The 14,746-nt window shown below is 38.3% G+C and overlaps 1 protein-coding gene and 1 long non-coding RNA gene across 3 annotated transcripts in view; one reads left to right on the top strand and one right to left on the bottom strand.

Annotated features, from left to right (window-relative positions):
• The window catches only part of LOC128656105 (uncharacterized), a 46,633-nt gene extending 41,561 nt beyond the window's left edge, over positions 1–5,072 (top strand). For both annotated transcript variants that reach the window (XR_008401972.1, XR_008401971.1), the window contains exon 3: positions 4,986–5,072. This is a non-coding gene — a long non-coding RNA (uncharacterized LOC128656105). The remainder of the gene's footprint in view (positions 1–4,985) is intronic.
• HEXD (hexosaminidase D) overlaps positions 1–14,746 on the bottom strand; it is a 93,881-nt gene that overhangs the window by 73,420 nt on the left and 5,715 nt on the right. Inside the window, exons 2-5 of the mRNA XM_053709780.1 lie at positions 9,177–9,291; positions 6,286–6,395; positions 5,213–5,300; positions 4,978–5,142 (exon numbers count right to left, since the gene is read on the bottom strand). Of these exons, the coding sequence (XP_053565755.1) occupies positions 4,978–5,142; positions 5,213–5,300; positions 6,286–6,395; positions 9,177–9,291 (478 nt within the window). The remainder of the gene's footprint in view (positions 1–4,977; positions 5,143–5,212; positions 5,301–6,285; positions 6,396–9,176; positions 9,292–14,746) is intronic.

The raw sequence follows: 14,746 nt of genomic DNA, 5'->3' as shown, positions 1-14,746 counted from the left end.
AAACAGTTGCACACTAACTATACTGCCTGTATATTAACAGTTGCACACTAACTATACTGCCTGTATACTAACAGTTGCACACTAACTATACTGCCTGTATACTAACAGTTGCATACTAACTATACTGCCTGTATACAAACAGTTGCATACTAACTATACTGCCTGTATACTAACAGTTGCACACTAACTATACTGCCTGTATACTAACAGTTGCACACTAACTATACTGCCTGTATACTAACAGTTGCACACTAACTATACTGCCTGTATACTAACAGTTGCACACTAACTATACTGCCTGTATACTAACAGTTGCACACTAACTATACTGCCTGTATACTAACAGTTGCACACTAACTATACTGCCTGTATACTAACAGATGCACACTAACTATACTGCCTGTATACTAACAGTTGCACACTAACTATAATGCCTGTATACTAACAGTTGCATACTAACTATACTGCCTGTATACAAACAGTTGCACACTAACTATACTGCCTGTATATTAACAGTTGCACACTAACTATACTGCCTGTATACTAACAGTTGCACACTAACTATACTGCCTGTATACTAACAGTTGCATACTAACTATACTGCCTGTATACAAACAGTTGCATACTAACTATACTGCCTGTATACTAACAGTTGCACACTAACTATACTGCCTGTATACTAACAGTTGCACACTAACTATACTGCCTGTATACTAACAGTTGCACACTAACTATACTGCCTGTATACTAACAGTTGCACACTAACTATACTGCCTGTATACTAACAGTTGCACACTAACTATACTGCCTGTATACTAACAGTTGCACACTAACTATACTGCCTGTATACTAACAGTTGCACACTAACTATACTGCCTGTATACTAACAGTTGCACACTAACTATAATGCCTGTATACTAACAGTTGCATACTAACTATACTGCCTGTATACAAACAGTTGCATACTAACTATACTGCCTGTATACTAACAGTTGCACACTAACTATAATGCCTGTATACTAACAGTTGCATACTAACTATAATGCCTGTATACAAACAGTTGCACACTAACTATACTGCCTGTATACAAACAGTTGCACACTAACTATACTGCCTGTATACTAACAGTTGCATACTAACTATAATGCCTGTATACAAACAGTTGCACACTAACTATACTGCCTGTATACTAACAGTTGCACACTAAATATACTGCCTGTATACTAACAGTTGCACACTAACTATACTGCCTGTATACTAACAGTTGCACACTAACTATAATGCCTGTATACTAACAGTTGCACACTAACTATACTGCCTGTATACAAACAGTTGCATACTAACTATACTGCCTGTATACAAACAGTTGCATACTAACTATACTGCCTGTATACAAACAGTTGCATACTAACTATACTGCCTGTATACAAACAGTTGCACACTAACTATACTGCCTGTATACTAACAGTTGCACACTAACTATACTGCCTGTATACAAACAGTTGCACACTAACTATACTGCCTGTATACTAACAGTTGCACACTAACTATAATGCCTGTATACAAACAGTTGCACACTAACTATACTGCCTGTATACTAACAGTTGCACACTAACTATACTGCCTGTATACAAACAGTTGCACACTAACTATACTGCCTGTATACTAACAGTTGCACACTAACTATAATGCCTGTATACAAACAGTTGCACACTAACTATACTGCCTGTATACAAACAGTTGCATACTAACTATACTGCCTGTATACTAACAGTTGCACACTAACTATACTGCCTGTATACTAACAGTTGCACACTAACTATAATGCCTGTATACAAATAGTTGCATACTAACTATACTGCCTGTATACTAACAGTTGCACACTAACTATAATGCCTGTATACTAACAGTTGCACACTAACTATAATGCCTGTATACAAACAGTTGCACACTAACTATAATGCCTGTATACAAACAGTTGCATACTAACTATACTGCCTGTATACAAACAGTTGCATACTAACTATACTGCCTGTATACAAACAGTTGCATACTAACTATACTGCCTGTATACAAACAGTTGCACACTAACTATACTGCCTGTATACAAACAGTTGCATACTAACTATACTGCCTGTATACTAACAGTTGCACACTAACTATACTGCCTGTATACAAACAGTTGCATACTAACTATACTGCCTGTATATTAACAGTTGCACACTAACTATACTGCCTGTATACTAACAGTTGCACACTAACTATAATGCCTGTATACTAACAGTTGCACACTAACTATAATGCCTGTATACTAACAGTTGCACACTAACTATAATGCCTGTATACTAACAGTTGCACACTAACTATAATGCCTGTATACTAACAGTTGCACACTAACTATACTGCCTGTATACTAACAGTTGCACACTAACTATACTGCCTGTATACTAACAGTTGCACACTAACTATACTGCCTGTATACTAACAGTTGCACACTAACTATAATGTCTGTATACTAACAGTTGTACACTAACTATACTGCCTGTATACTAACAGTTGCACACTAACTATACTGCCTGTATACAAACAGTTGCACACTAACTATAATGTCTGTATACTAACAGTTGCACACTAACTATAATGTCTGTATACTAACAGTTGTACACTAACTATAATGCCTGTATACTAACAGTTGCACACTAACTATACTGCCTGTATACAAACAGTTGCACACTAACTATACTGCCTGTATACTAACAGTTGCACGCTAACTATACTGCCTGTATACTAACAGTTGCACACTAACTATACTGCCTGTATACTAACAGTTGCACACTAACTATACTGCCTGTATACTAACAGTTGCACGCTAACTATACTGCCTGTATACTAACAGTTGCACGCTAACTATAATGCCTGTATACAAACAGTTGCATACTAACTATAATGCCTGTATACTAACAGTTGTAAACTAACTATACTGCCTGTATACTAACAGTTGCACACTAACTATACTGCCTGTATACTAACAGTTGCACACTAACTATACTGCCTGTATACTAACAGTTGCACACTAACTATACTGCCTGTATACTAACAGTTGCACACTAACTATAATGCCTGTATACTAACAGTTGCACACTAACTATAATGCCTGTATACTAACAGTTGCACACTAACTATAATGCCTGTATACTAACAGTTGCACACTAACTATAATGCCTGTATACAAACAGTTGCACACTAACTATACTGCCTGTATACTAACAGTTGCACACTAACTATACTGCCTGTATATTAACAGTTGCACACTAGCACACTAACTATACTGCCTGTATACTAACAGTTGCACACTAACTATACTGCCTGTATACTAACAGTTGCACACTAACTATACTGCCTGTATACTAACAGTTGCACACTAACTATACTGCCTGTATACAAACAGTTACACACTAACTATACTGCCTGTATACTAACAGTTGCACACTAACTATACTGCCTGTATACTAATAGTTGCACACTAACTATAATGCCTGTATACAAACAGTTGCACATTAACTATAATGTCTGTATACTAACAGTTACACATTAACTATAATGCCTGTATACTAACAGTTGCACACTAACTATACTGCCTGTATACTAACAGTTGCACACTAACTATACTGCCTGTATACTAACAGTTGCACACTAACTATACTGCCTGTATACTAACAGTTGCACACTAACTATACTGCCTGTATACTAACAGTTGCACACTAACTATAATGCCTGTATACTAACAGTTGCACACTAACTATACTGCCTGTATACTAACAGTTGCACACTAACTATACTGCCTGTATACTTACAGTTGCACACTAACTATACTGCCTGTATACTAACAGTTGCACACTAACTATACTGCCTGTATACTTACAGTTGCACACTAATACTGCCTGTATACAAACAGTTGCACACTAATACTGCCTGTATACTAACAGTTGCACAGTTGCACACTAACTATACTGCCTGTATACTAACAGTCGCACACTAACTATACTGCCTGTATACTAACAGTCGCACACTAACTATACTGCCTGTATACTAACAGTTGCACACTAACTTTACTGCCTGTATACTAACAGTTGCACAGTAACTATAATGCCTGTATACTAACAGTCGCACACTAACTATAATGCCTGTATACTAACAGTCGCACACTAACTATACTGCCTGTATACTAACAGTCGCACACTAACTATACTGCCTGTATACTAACAGTTGCACACTAACTATACTGCCTGTATACTAACAGTCGCACACTAACTATACTGCCTGTATACTAACAGTTGCACACTAACTATACTGCCTGTATACTAACAGTTGCACACTAACTATACTGCCTGTATACTAACAGTTGCACACTAACTATACTGCCTGTATACTAACAGTTGCACACTAACTATACTGCCTGTATACTAACAGTTGTACACTAACTATAATGCCTGTATACTAACAGTTGTACACTAACTATAATGCCTGTATACTAACAGTTGCACACTAACTATACTGCCTGTATACTAACAGTTGTACACTAACTATAATGTCTGTATACTAACAGTTGCACACTAACTATAATGCCTGTACACTAACAGTTGCACACTAACTATAATGCCTGTATACTAACAGTTGCACACTAACTATAATGCCTGTACACTAACAGTTGCACACTAACTATACTGCCTGTATACTAACAGTTGCACACTAACTATACTGCCTGTATACTAACAGTTGTACACTAACTATACTGCCTGTATACTAACAGTTGCACACTAACTATACTGCCTGTATACTAACAGTTGTAAACTAACTATACTGCCTGTATACTAACAGTTGTAAACTAACTATACTGCCTGTATACTAACAGTTGTAAACTAACTATACTGCCTGTATACTAACAGTTGCACACTAACTGGATAATAATATTTCTACCTCATCAGAGCCAATGTGGAGCCAGCGGACGCCCGGGTGCAGCGCCATCATCTGGCTAATCATAGCCTGCAGCAGCTGGTGCGACTCTTCTCTGTGTGGGTTCAAGCTGTTGGGATAAGCCGGAACTTCCCGCAGGTGGGAGAACTCCCTGTGCTTTAGCACAAACTAAGGGACAAAAAAGTGCAACATTAGCTGTGCAATAACAGGACAAGCCCACTGCCCGCACACTTCTTACCTCCATGTGACCAAATGTTTGTACCAGCGGGATGACTTCTAGGCGATGAAGCTTCGCCAGCTGTAAGATTTCCGCAATTTCTTGTGGGCTGGGGAAGACATTTATTATACGCTGAATGCAGGCTCATACAACTCATTTACTTACTGCAAATTATTTATATGGGGCACAGTTGCTATAGCCCTAATGAAAAGAGACAACTGATCTGTAGAGAATAAAGGAAAACGGGTAACACACAGGTCATTCAGGACAGATTATTTCACGTAACTGCTGGCTTTCCTCCACGGGAAAGGGACATATATTACCAGACAAGCGTTAAAATAGACAAAGAAGTCAAAATAAAAGCATTCATGATTCATATAGATCACACAGTAAGTTCCCTTAGGTAATTGATTTCTTTTAAGGCCAACAGTAAAAGCGCATGCGCCAAGTTGCTCTGGCGCAAAACCTCTGCTCAGGTAGTGAAGCTTTCTTTATTATACACTTTCCATGCTAGTTTATAATATTAGATGTAACAAATACACATATACACACGTATACACATACAGACCCTTTCCCCCCTTTCATATATTGTATCCCTATACCCCCTTCTCCAACATCTCAAACCTTTTATTCTTATTAACCCCTTTGCCCTTTTATTGAGCCTTAATACAATGCTTAAAGGGACACTGAACCCAAAAATGGTTCATGCTCTATCTGAATCATGAAAGAAAAAATTTGGGTTCAGTGTCCCTTTAATTTATGCTGTATTTGAAAGCACAAAAGCAAGGGATGATAGGTAATACCAAGTCAAGGATATTTCATCACGACTTGTAATAATAAGCAATAAAAACACTACAACTGCTTTTCCTCTTGCTACTGCAAATATAAAGGCAATTTAACCAAAACCTAATGAGGCCTGCACAATTAGTATTACCCAACTTGTAATCTTTAGGCTACGTATACTATAAACAATCTGTGAAAATGAAAAGGGACAGACTATCTGTGTGAGAATCAGCAGAAATATAGAATTCTATGTCTGCAGGATCCATGTAGTGTGAGCGTTCAGGATGAGTAGCGTTTATTCTGTTTCTTACCTGTAAGCATGCACCGCCTGTAATGACGCCAGCTGCCCACAGTAAGGGAACGTATCCTCATACTCTATCAGCAAGCCATTCGCTCCCAGGGCGGAAAACAGTGGGAAGACCTGCAGGGAACACACAATTAGATGTAAAGTGCTTGTGCACAGCAATTAGGTCACTCTTTTTATGATTCTTATGATTCTCACCCTTTTTTTGCTAAAAGAACATTCAAACTAATTTGTTTAAATTCGCATGACATATATCAGCAATTAAGAACTGTATTCAGGGTGAAATAAAAGCAATGATTTTAAAAAAATAATAAAAAGAATCATTATATTAAATTTAAATCAGATTTTTTTTTGTATTTAAATAGAATATATTGCTTTTAAATTTTCTATTTAAGATATAATATAAAGGTTATTCATCCTGAAATAAAGATGAGTGCTTAATTATATAGCAAGATGCTGCATATTCATGGCTGTAATGTGTAATTTTTTGGAAAATGAATTCCATTAATCCCATCACAATGTCCTGCTCTCCCAGAGGTTTATGTCTGATTATTTTGGGCATTTTTTCTATCTTGAAGATATTATCAGATATTATTGGTTTTGAAGTTCTCAAAACTGTGAATTTGTTACAATTATCAAATTTCCTTTAATTATTAAATTAGCTTCATTCTCTTTCTATCCTTTGTTGAAGAAGAAGAATGCTCTACTGGGAGCTAGCTGAACACATTGGGTGAGACAGTGAAAAGCAGCTACAAAAGAGAACAAAGCAAGTTAGATAAGAGAATCACGAAAGAAAAAATTTGGGTTCAGTGTCCCTTTAAGTTATAATAGGGTGCTATGTACCAACATGAATGAACTAGAGATTCATACATAGTGCTTGGGATGGTCTGTCCCTTTAAGTCCATGAAGTTAATTATGTAAATTACTTGCAGCATCCAATGAGATTGTTTTACATATTACTTAAATGTCATGTTGGTTAATCCAAAAATATGTCTATGAGTAAGGCCCGGCGACCCTTTATCTCTGTCTGCTGCAGTTTTTAAGAAATTTTACAACTAGCGCTTTGTATGACTCGCTGGCTTACCTGCATCTGTCTATGATTCAGATAGAGAATGTAATTTTAAACAACTTTCCAATTTACTTTTATCACCAATTTTGCTTTGTTCACTTTGTATTCTTAGTTGAAAGCTAAACCTAGGAGCTTCATATGCTAATTTCTTAGACCTTGAAAGAAACCTCTAACCTGATTGCAGTTTGACAATTTTTCACCACTAGATGGTGTTAGTTCAAGTGAGTCATATAGATAACACTGTGCTCATGCACATGGAGTTACCTAGGAGTAAGCACTGATTGGCTAAAATGCAAGTCTGTCAAAAGAACTGAAATAAGGGGTAGTTTGCAGAGGCATAGACACAAGGTAATCACAGAGGTAAAAAGTTTATTAATATAAATGTGTTAGTTATGTAAAACTAGGGAATGGGTAATAAAGGGATTATCTATCTTTTAAAACAATAACAATTCTGGTGTAGACTGTCCCTTTAAATAAAACTATTTAAATTGTTATAAATGGCTATTTTTCTTTAGCTAAGTAAAACTATTTAAATTGATATTATTAAGGTAATCATTATTTTTCTATTTCCAATAAAGTACAGCTGAAAAGTTGATCAAATATGAATGATTAACCTTTTAAACTGGAGATAGTTCACCTCCAAATAATGTCAATAATTTCAATGATCTATCTATGTATATCTAATGATATAACCGGAAAAATAATCTGAAAAGTTATTATTCTAAAAATGAAAACCATGATTTTAATCGATTTATATCGGTCTTACCGACTAGTGATTTAAATCAAATCCACCTTGACTGTATTACAAAAAGATTTGCATATAAGTATTTGACATATTTTGCCGTTCAGAAACACACCACTTAAAGAATTTCTTTTCTCCTGTGCTGTGACCAATTAGGAACAGATTTATATAGGCTTCTGCATCTATAGGGTTAATGGAAGTTCACCACACCGACTGCAATATCACCTGCATCATTGCTCTGACCACACTGTGTCTATGGCTAAGATATAGCCCCTGCGACAGTTTTGCTGCAATATTACGGCAGTTTCGATATTACCATCTGGGCTAAATTCCTGCTAAAAGTGATTTTTTACAACAGCTTACTAGCTATTGGCTTGGCACAACTTACTTACTATTTATTTGTCCTTTCATGAGTATGTCATTTTAAATAACTTTCTAATTAACTTCTATTATCTAATTTGTTAGGCTCAGGAGCTGCTGCTGATTGGTGGCTGCACACATATGCCTCATGGTATTGTTCAGCTAGCTCCCAGTAGTGCATTGCTGCTTCTTCAATAAAGAATTCCAAGATAACAGCAAATTAGTTAATATAAGTACATTTAAAATGTCTTCATCATTAGTGAATATAGGACAGTGTTTATCAACTAATCCTGTATTATTGAGCGAGAGTAATTATGTATATACTTATATTGCATAGGTTGTGCTTATATTGGTAAATACATCACTTGAGGATTTAACGTTTCTTTTTCATTTTTTGTTATAACTACTACATTTATTTAAGTTTGGATTGTGAGCTTTCTTTTAATCTGGGCCTGTCTTATTCACGTGACATCAGATGCACATATCTGTACAGTAAGACATCTGTAATGACACCATATAGACCTTGTGCTATTTCATTGGCTAAACCTGCTAGTACAGTGATAACCCAAATATAAAGAGGAGTATTATTATAAAGTATGAATGTTCCATTTTATTGACTAAACACATTTTGGACCCTTAGCTCACCACTCGCTATCACTGATCTGGAAGAGCATAAGTCAGTTTGATCTAGGAGAGGATGGCGGTATGTTGTATCCCATGATGTTACCTCTGCTAGATAAGAGACCTTGGGTGGCGCCCCTTTAAGATCTAGATGAACCAAAATCAAGTTAAATTCCACCCGTTCTGCTGCTGCCGACACTCTGCTGGCTCCATAAGTATCTCTGTGACAAGCGAAGAAAGGGTCATATTCAATAAACAATATATACAACAGCAAATTCATTTCCATCAGAGATGCTGTACTGCATATTTAACTCATGTTTCTCATAGGTAATGAAGCATTATCTACTTCTGCTTATTCCTAGTCCCCAAATCTATGGGGTACGTTCTCCGTTTTGCTTTTTCACAGGGTCTGCAAAAACCAGTGCAGGGTGGCCGCATGTGGTCTACGGGCTGCCAGTTGGCCATCCTTGGTTTAAAGAGACATGGAAATCAAAATGAAACGTTCATTATCTGGACAGAGTGTAAAATTTAAAAAAAAAAAACCATTTTGTTTTAAACTTAGCATTTTTCAATGAGAGCATACTAACATAGGCTCGGGAGCGTGCCCATCTGTTGAGTATTTCATGGCAGCAGTGTATCCAACAATGTATGTAACTATATATATATATATTATCCAATTAGCACGTGTTCCAGCACTCCAGCTTCAACTAATAATGAAGCACGTGGGTGCAATCCTCAATGGATTGTAGATAAGAGCTAGGAAAGGGAGGGCACTCTCAGGATTTATATACAAAGTTAGTTTATTGTTTATAACAACAACGTTAGAAAGTCATAAGGATAGGTCGACGTTTCGGCTTACATAGAAGCCTTCATCAAGACAGATGAACAACTCACAACGGAGACTTGCAGCCGCACACAACACCACTAAACAATAAACTAACTTTGATGTATATAAATCCTGAGAGTGCCCCCTCCTTTTCCTAGCTCTTATATATATACATACACAGTATATAAAGAATGTTTTTTCCTATTAGGCTAAAATGTATTAATTGTATAAAACACCTCTGACATGATGAGGGACTAAACACAAACTACCCACCCCATAGTAACAAGAAAACGAGTAACACCCCCACAAGTTCCTGGCCGATAACTGGAACCTCTGGGGGGGGGGTGGGGGCAGTGACAGGAAAGGTAGAAACAAAAGAAAGGCAGACAAATGCATTTGGGCCTACGTGGTTGTTATCAATGCCAAATGTAACCAACAGCTTATTGGCCAGGAACTCGTTCAGCTAGCTCCCAGTAGTGCATTGCTGGGATGTTTGGAGAGCACTGACTTTCTTTCTGTTGCATTCTAGTCAGTACTTTCCCTCTTCTATGGGATTTATGCAGCTTGTTCTCAGTTACTCCATGTTCCTGATAATACGGGGGGGGGGGGGGTTATTTTGTTTTTAGTCCCTCATGTCAGAGGTATTTTATACAATTAATAAAAGTAACATTTTAGCCTAATAGCAGCACAAACCCATTACTTTTTCCTTTTTTTATATTGGTATTTTGGATGGGGTTGTACCTTACTTTAGTCGGATCCCATATAGCAATTACTATAATTATAGTGCTGGTATTTTATTCTTCTTGGATGTTTGTAACTATGTCATGTAGCAAGCAATGCTGCTATATAGTGCTAACAATATGCTCTCATGGAAAACATAAGGAAATCTAATTATTCAACCATTTTTTTTTAATTGTGACATTTATGTGTCCAAAACAAAAAGGTGTAATTGTATTACATGTGTTGGGGTCACAGTGAAGAGTAAACAAAACTCACACTATTTAGTATGGGGCCTGTACAAAGTGGCTTAATGCTATTTGCTGGGTTTATTCTGGGATCTGAAACTGGGTATCATGATGAGATTGAAGAGAGGTGATATGTTATACCAAGATTCTATTCTGGGCTGCTGTGATTATTATAGGGGTCAGAAACTCTCCTGATTTACACTGGGATTGTGAGTAGGTGCACTGGTTTTCATGAAGATTAATACTGGGATCTGAAAGTGCTGTATTGGTTAAATTGGGATCTGAAAGTGCTGTATTGGTTAAATTGGAGGGTGAAGTTGATGAGCAGGTTTATATAAGAGTCTCATAGATCTCGGCTAATTTATTATGAGATATTAAAACTTGAAGATGTACTGCTGATTTACACCGGTATATAAAGCTATTGTGCAGGTCATGTTGGGATTTGGAATGGCTCTACCATTTTATACTGGGGTATAGAGCCGCTGTGCAGGTGTATACGGATGTCTTTGGATGCTGTTCTGGGCTGTACTGGTGCCTAGGGCTACTGTTCTGGTTTATACTGAAATCGGGACTTCAACTCATAATTGTGCAACACTAGCGTTACACTAGGGTCTGGAAATATGTTTTGTATACTGGGATCTATAAATGCTGCACTGGGGGTAATAATACTGAGAACTGAAGCTGCAAAGAAGTTTAAAATGTGGCATTAGGGGGTAGCACTGGCATATACTACAATCCGGTGTGATAGTCTATACTGGAATCTGTAAATGCTGCACTGGTTCACACTGAGAACTGGAGCTGCAGAGAGGTTTATACTGAGAACTGGAGCTGCAGGGAGGTTTATACCGAGAACTGAAGCTGCAGATAGGTTTATACCGAGAACTGAAGCTGCAGATAGGTTTATACTGAGAACTGAAGCTGCAGATAGGTTTATACTGAGAACTGAAGCTGCAGATAGGTTTATACTGAGAACTGAAGCTGCAGATAGGTTTATACTGAGAACTGAAGCTGCAGATAGGTTTATACTGAGAACTGAAGCTGCAGATAGGTTTATACCGAGAACTGAAGCTGCAGATAGGTTTATACTGAGAACTGAAGCTGCAGAGAGGTTTATACTGAGAACTGAAGCTGCAGATAGGTTTATACCGAGAACTGAAGCTGCAGATAGGTTTATACCGAGAACTGAAGCTGCAGATAGGTTTATACTGAGAACTGAAGCTGCAGAGAGGTTTATACTGAGAACTGAAGCTGCAGATAGGTTTATACTGAGAACTGAAGCTGCAGATAGGTTTATACTGAGAACTGAAGCTGCAGATAGGTTTATACTGAGAACTGAAGGTGCAGATAGGTTTATACTGAGAACTGAAGCTGCAGGGAGGTTTATACTGAGAACTGAAGCTGCAGATAGGTTTATACTGAGAACTGAAGCTGCAGATAGGTTTATACTGAGAACTGAAGCTGCAGATAGGTTTATACTGAGAACTGAAGCTGCAGAGAGGTTTATACTGAGAACTGAAGCTGCAGATAGGTTTATACCGAGAACTGAAGCTGCAGATAGGTTTATACCGAGAACTGAAGCTGCAGATAGGTTTATACCGAGAACTGAAGCTGCAGAGAGGTTTATACCGAGAACTGAAGCTGCAGAGAGGTTTATACTGAGAACTGAAGCTGCAGATAGGTTTATACTGAGAACTGAAGCTGCAGATAGGTTTATACTGAGAACTGAAGCTGCAGAGAGGTGTATACTGAGAACTGAAGCTGCAGAGAGGTGTATACTGAGAACTGAAGCTGCAGAGAGGTGTATACTGAGAACTGAAGCTGCAGAGAGGTGTATACTGAGAACTGAAGCTGCAGAGAGAGGTTTATCCTGGGGGCTCAGGGGGCAACACTCACATATACTACAATCTGGTTTTCTTCAGAGAGGTTTATACTGAGAACTGGAGCTGCAAAGAGGTTTATACTGAGAACTGAAGCTGCAGATAGGTTTATACTGACAACTGGAGCTGCAGAGAGGTTTATACTGAGAACTGAAGCTGCAGATAGGTTTATACTGGGGGCTCAGGGGGCAACACTCACATATACTACAATCTGGTTTTCTAGTCTATACATGAATCTATAAATGTTGCATTGGTTCACACTGAGAACTGGAGCTGCAGAGAGATTTATACTGAGAACTGAAGCTGCAGAGAGGTATATACTGAGAACTGAAGCTGCAGAGAGGTATATACTGAGAACTGAAGCTGCAGGGAGGTTTATACTGAGAACTGAAGCTGCAGAGAGGTATATACTGAGAACTGGAGCTGCAGAGAGGTTTATACTGGGGCGTCAGGGGGTAACACTGGCATATAATACAATCTACCGTGCTAGTCTATACTGGGATCTGTAAATACTGCACTGTTTGTTTACTGAGAACTGGAGCTGCAGAGAGGTATATACTGAGAACTGGAGCTGCAGAGAGGTATATACTGAGAACTGAAGCTGCAGAGAGGTTTATACTGAGAACTGAAGCTGCAGATAGGTTTATACCGAGAACTGAAGCTGCAGATAGGTTTATACCGAGAACTGAAGCTGCAGATAGGTTTATACCGAGAACTGAAGCTGCAGAGAGGTTTATACCGAGAACTGAAGCTGCAGAGAGGTTTATACTGAGAACTGAAGCTGCAGATAGGTTTATACTGAGAACTGAAGCTGCAGATAGGTTTATACTGAGAACTGAAGCTGCAGATAGGTTTATACCGAGAACTGAAGCTGCAGATAGGTTTATACCGAGAACTGAAGCTGCAGATAGGTTTATACTGAGAACTGAAGCTGCAGAGAGGTTTATACTGAGAACTGAAGCTGCAGATAGGTTTATACTGAGAACTGAAGCTGCAGATAGGTTTATACTGAGAACTGAAGCTGCAGATAGGTTTATACTGAGAACTGAAGCTGCAGGGAGGTTTATACTGAGAACTGAAGCTGCAGGGAGGTTTATACTGAGAACTGAAGCTGCAGGGAGGTTTATACTGAGAACTGAAGCTGCAGGGAGGTTTATACCGAGAACTGAAGCTGCAGATAGGTTTATACTGAGAACTGAAGCTGCAGAGAGGTTTATACTGAGAACTGAAGCTGCAGATAGGTTTATACTGAGAACTGAAGCTGCAGGGAGGTTTATACCGAGAACTCAAGCTGCAGATAGGTTTATACTGAGAACTGAAGCTGCAGGGAGGTTTATACTGAGAACTGAAGCTGTAGATAGGTTTATACCGAGAACTGAAGCTGCAGATAGGTTTATACCGAGAACTGAAGCTGCAGATAGGTTTATACCGAGAACTGAAGCTGCAGGGAGGTTTATACTGAGAACTGAAGCTGCAGATAGGTTTATACTGAGAACTGAAGCTGCAGGGAGGTTTATACTGAGAACTGAAGCTGCAGATAGGTTTATACTGAGAACTGAAGCTGCAGATAGGTTTATACTGAGAACTGAAGCTGCAGATAGGTTTATACCGAGAACTGAAGCTGCAGGGAGGTTTATACTGAGAACTGAAGCTGCAGATAGGTTTATACTGAGAACTGAAGCTGCAGAGAGGAGTATACTGAGAACTAAAGCTGCAGATAGGTTTATACTGAGAACTGGAGCTGCAGAGAGGTGTATACTGAGAACTGAAGCTGCAGAGAGGTGTATACTGAGAACTGAAGCTGCAGAGAGAGGTTTATCCTGGGGGCTCAGGGGGCAACACTCACATATACTACAATCTGGTTTTCTTCAGAGAGGTTTATACTGAGAACTGGAGCTGCAAAGAGGTTTATACTGAGAACTGAAGCTGCAGATAGGTTTATACTGACAACTGGAGCTGCAGAGAGGTTTATACTGAGAACTGAAGCTGCAGATAGGTTTATACTGGG

The sequence above is a fragment of the Bombina bombina genome, chromosome 1, assembly GCF_027579735.1.
Source record: "Bombina bombina isolate aBomBom1 chromosome 1, aBomBom1.pri, whole genome shotgun sequence".
NCBI classification, from domain to species: Eukaryota; Metazoa; Chordata; class Amphibia; order Anura; family Bombinatoridae; genus Bombina; species Bombina bombina.
Note: the sequence above shows the minus strand (reverse complement) of the source record. Positions and strands in the feature narration are given on the sequence as shown.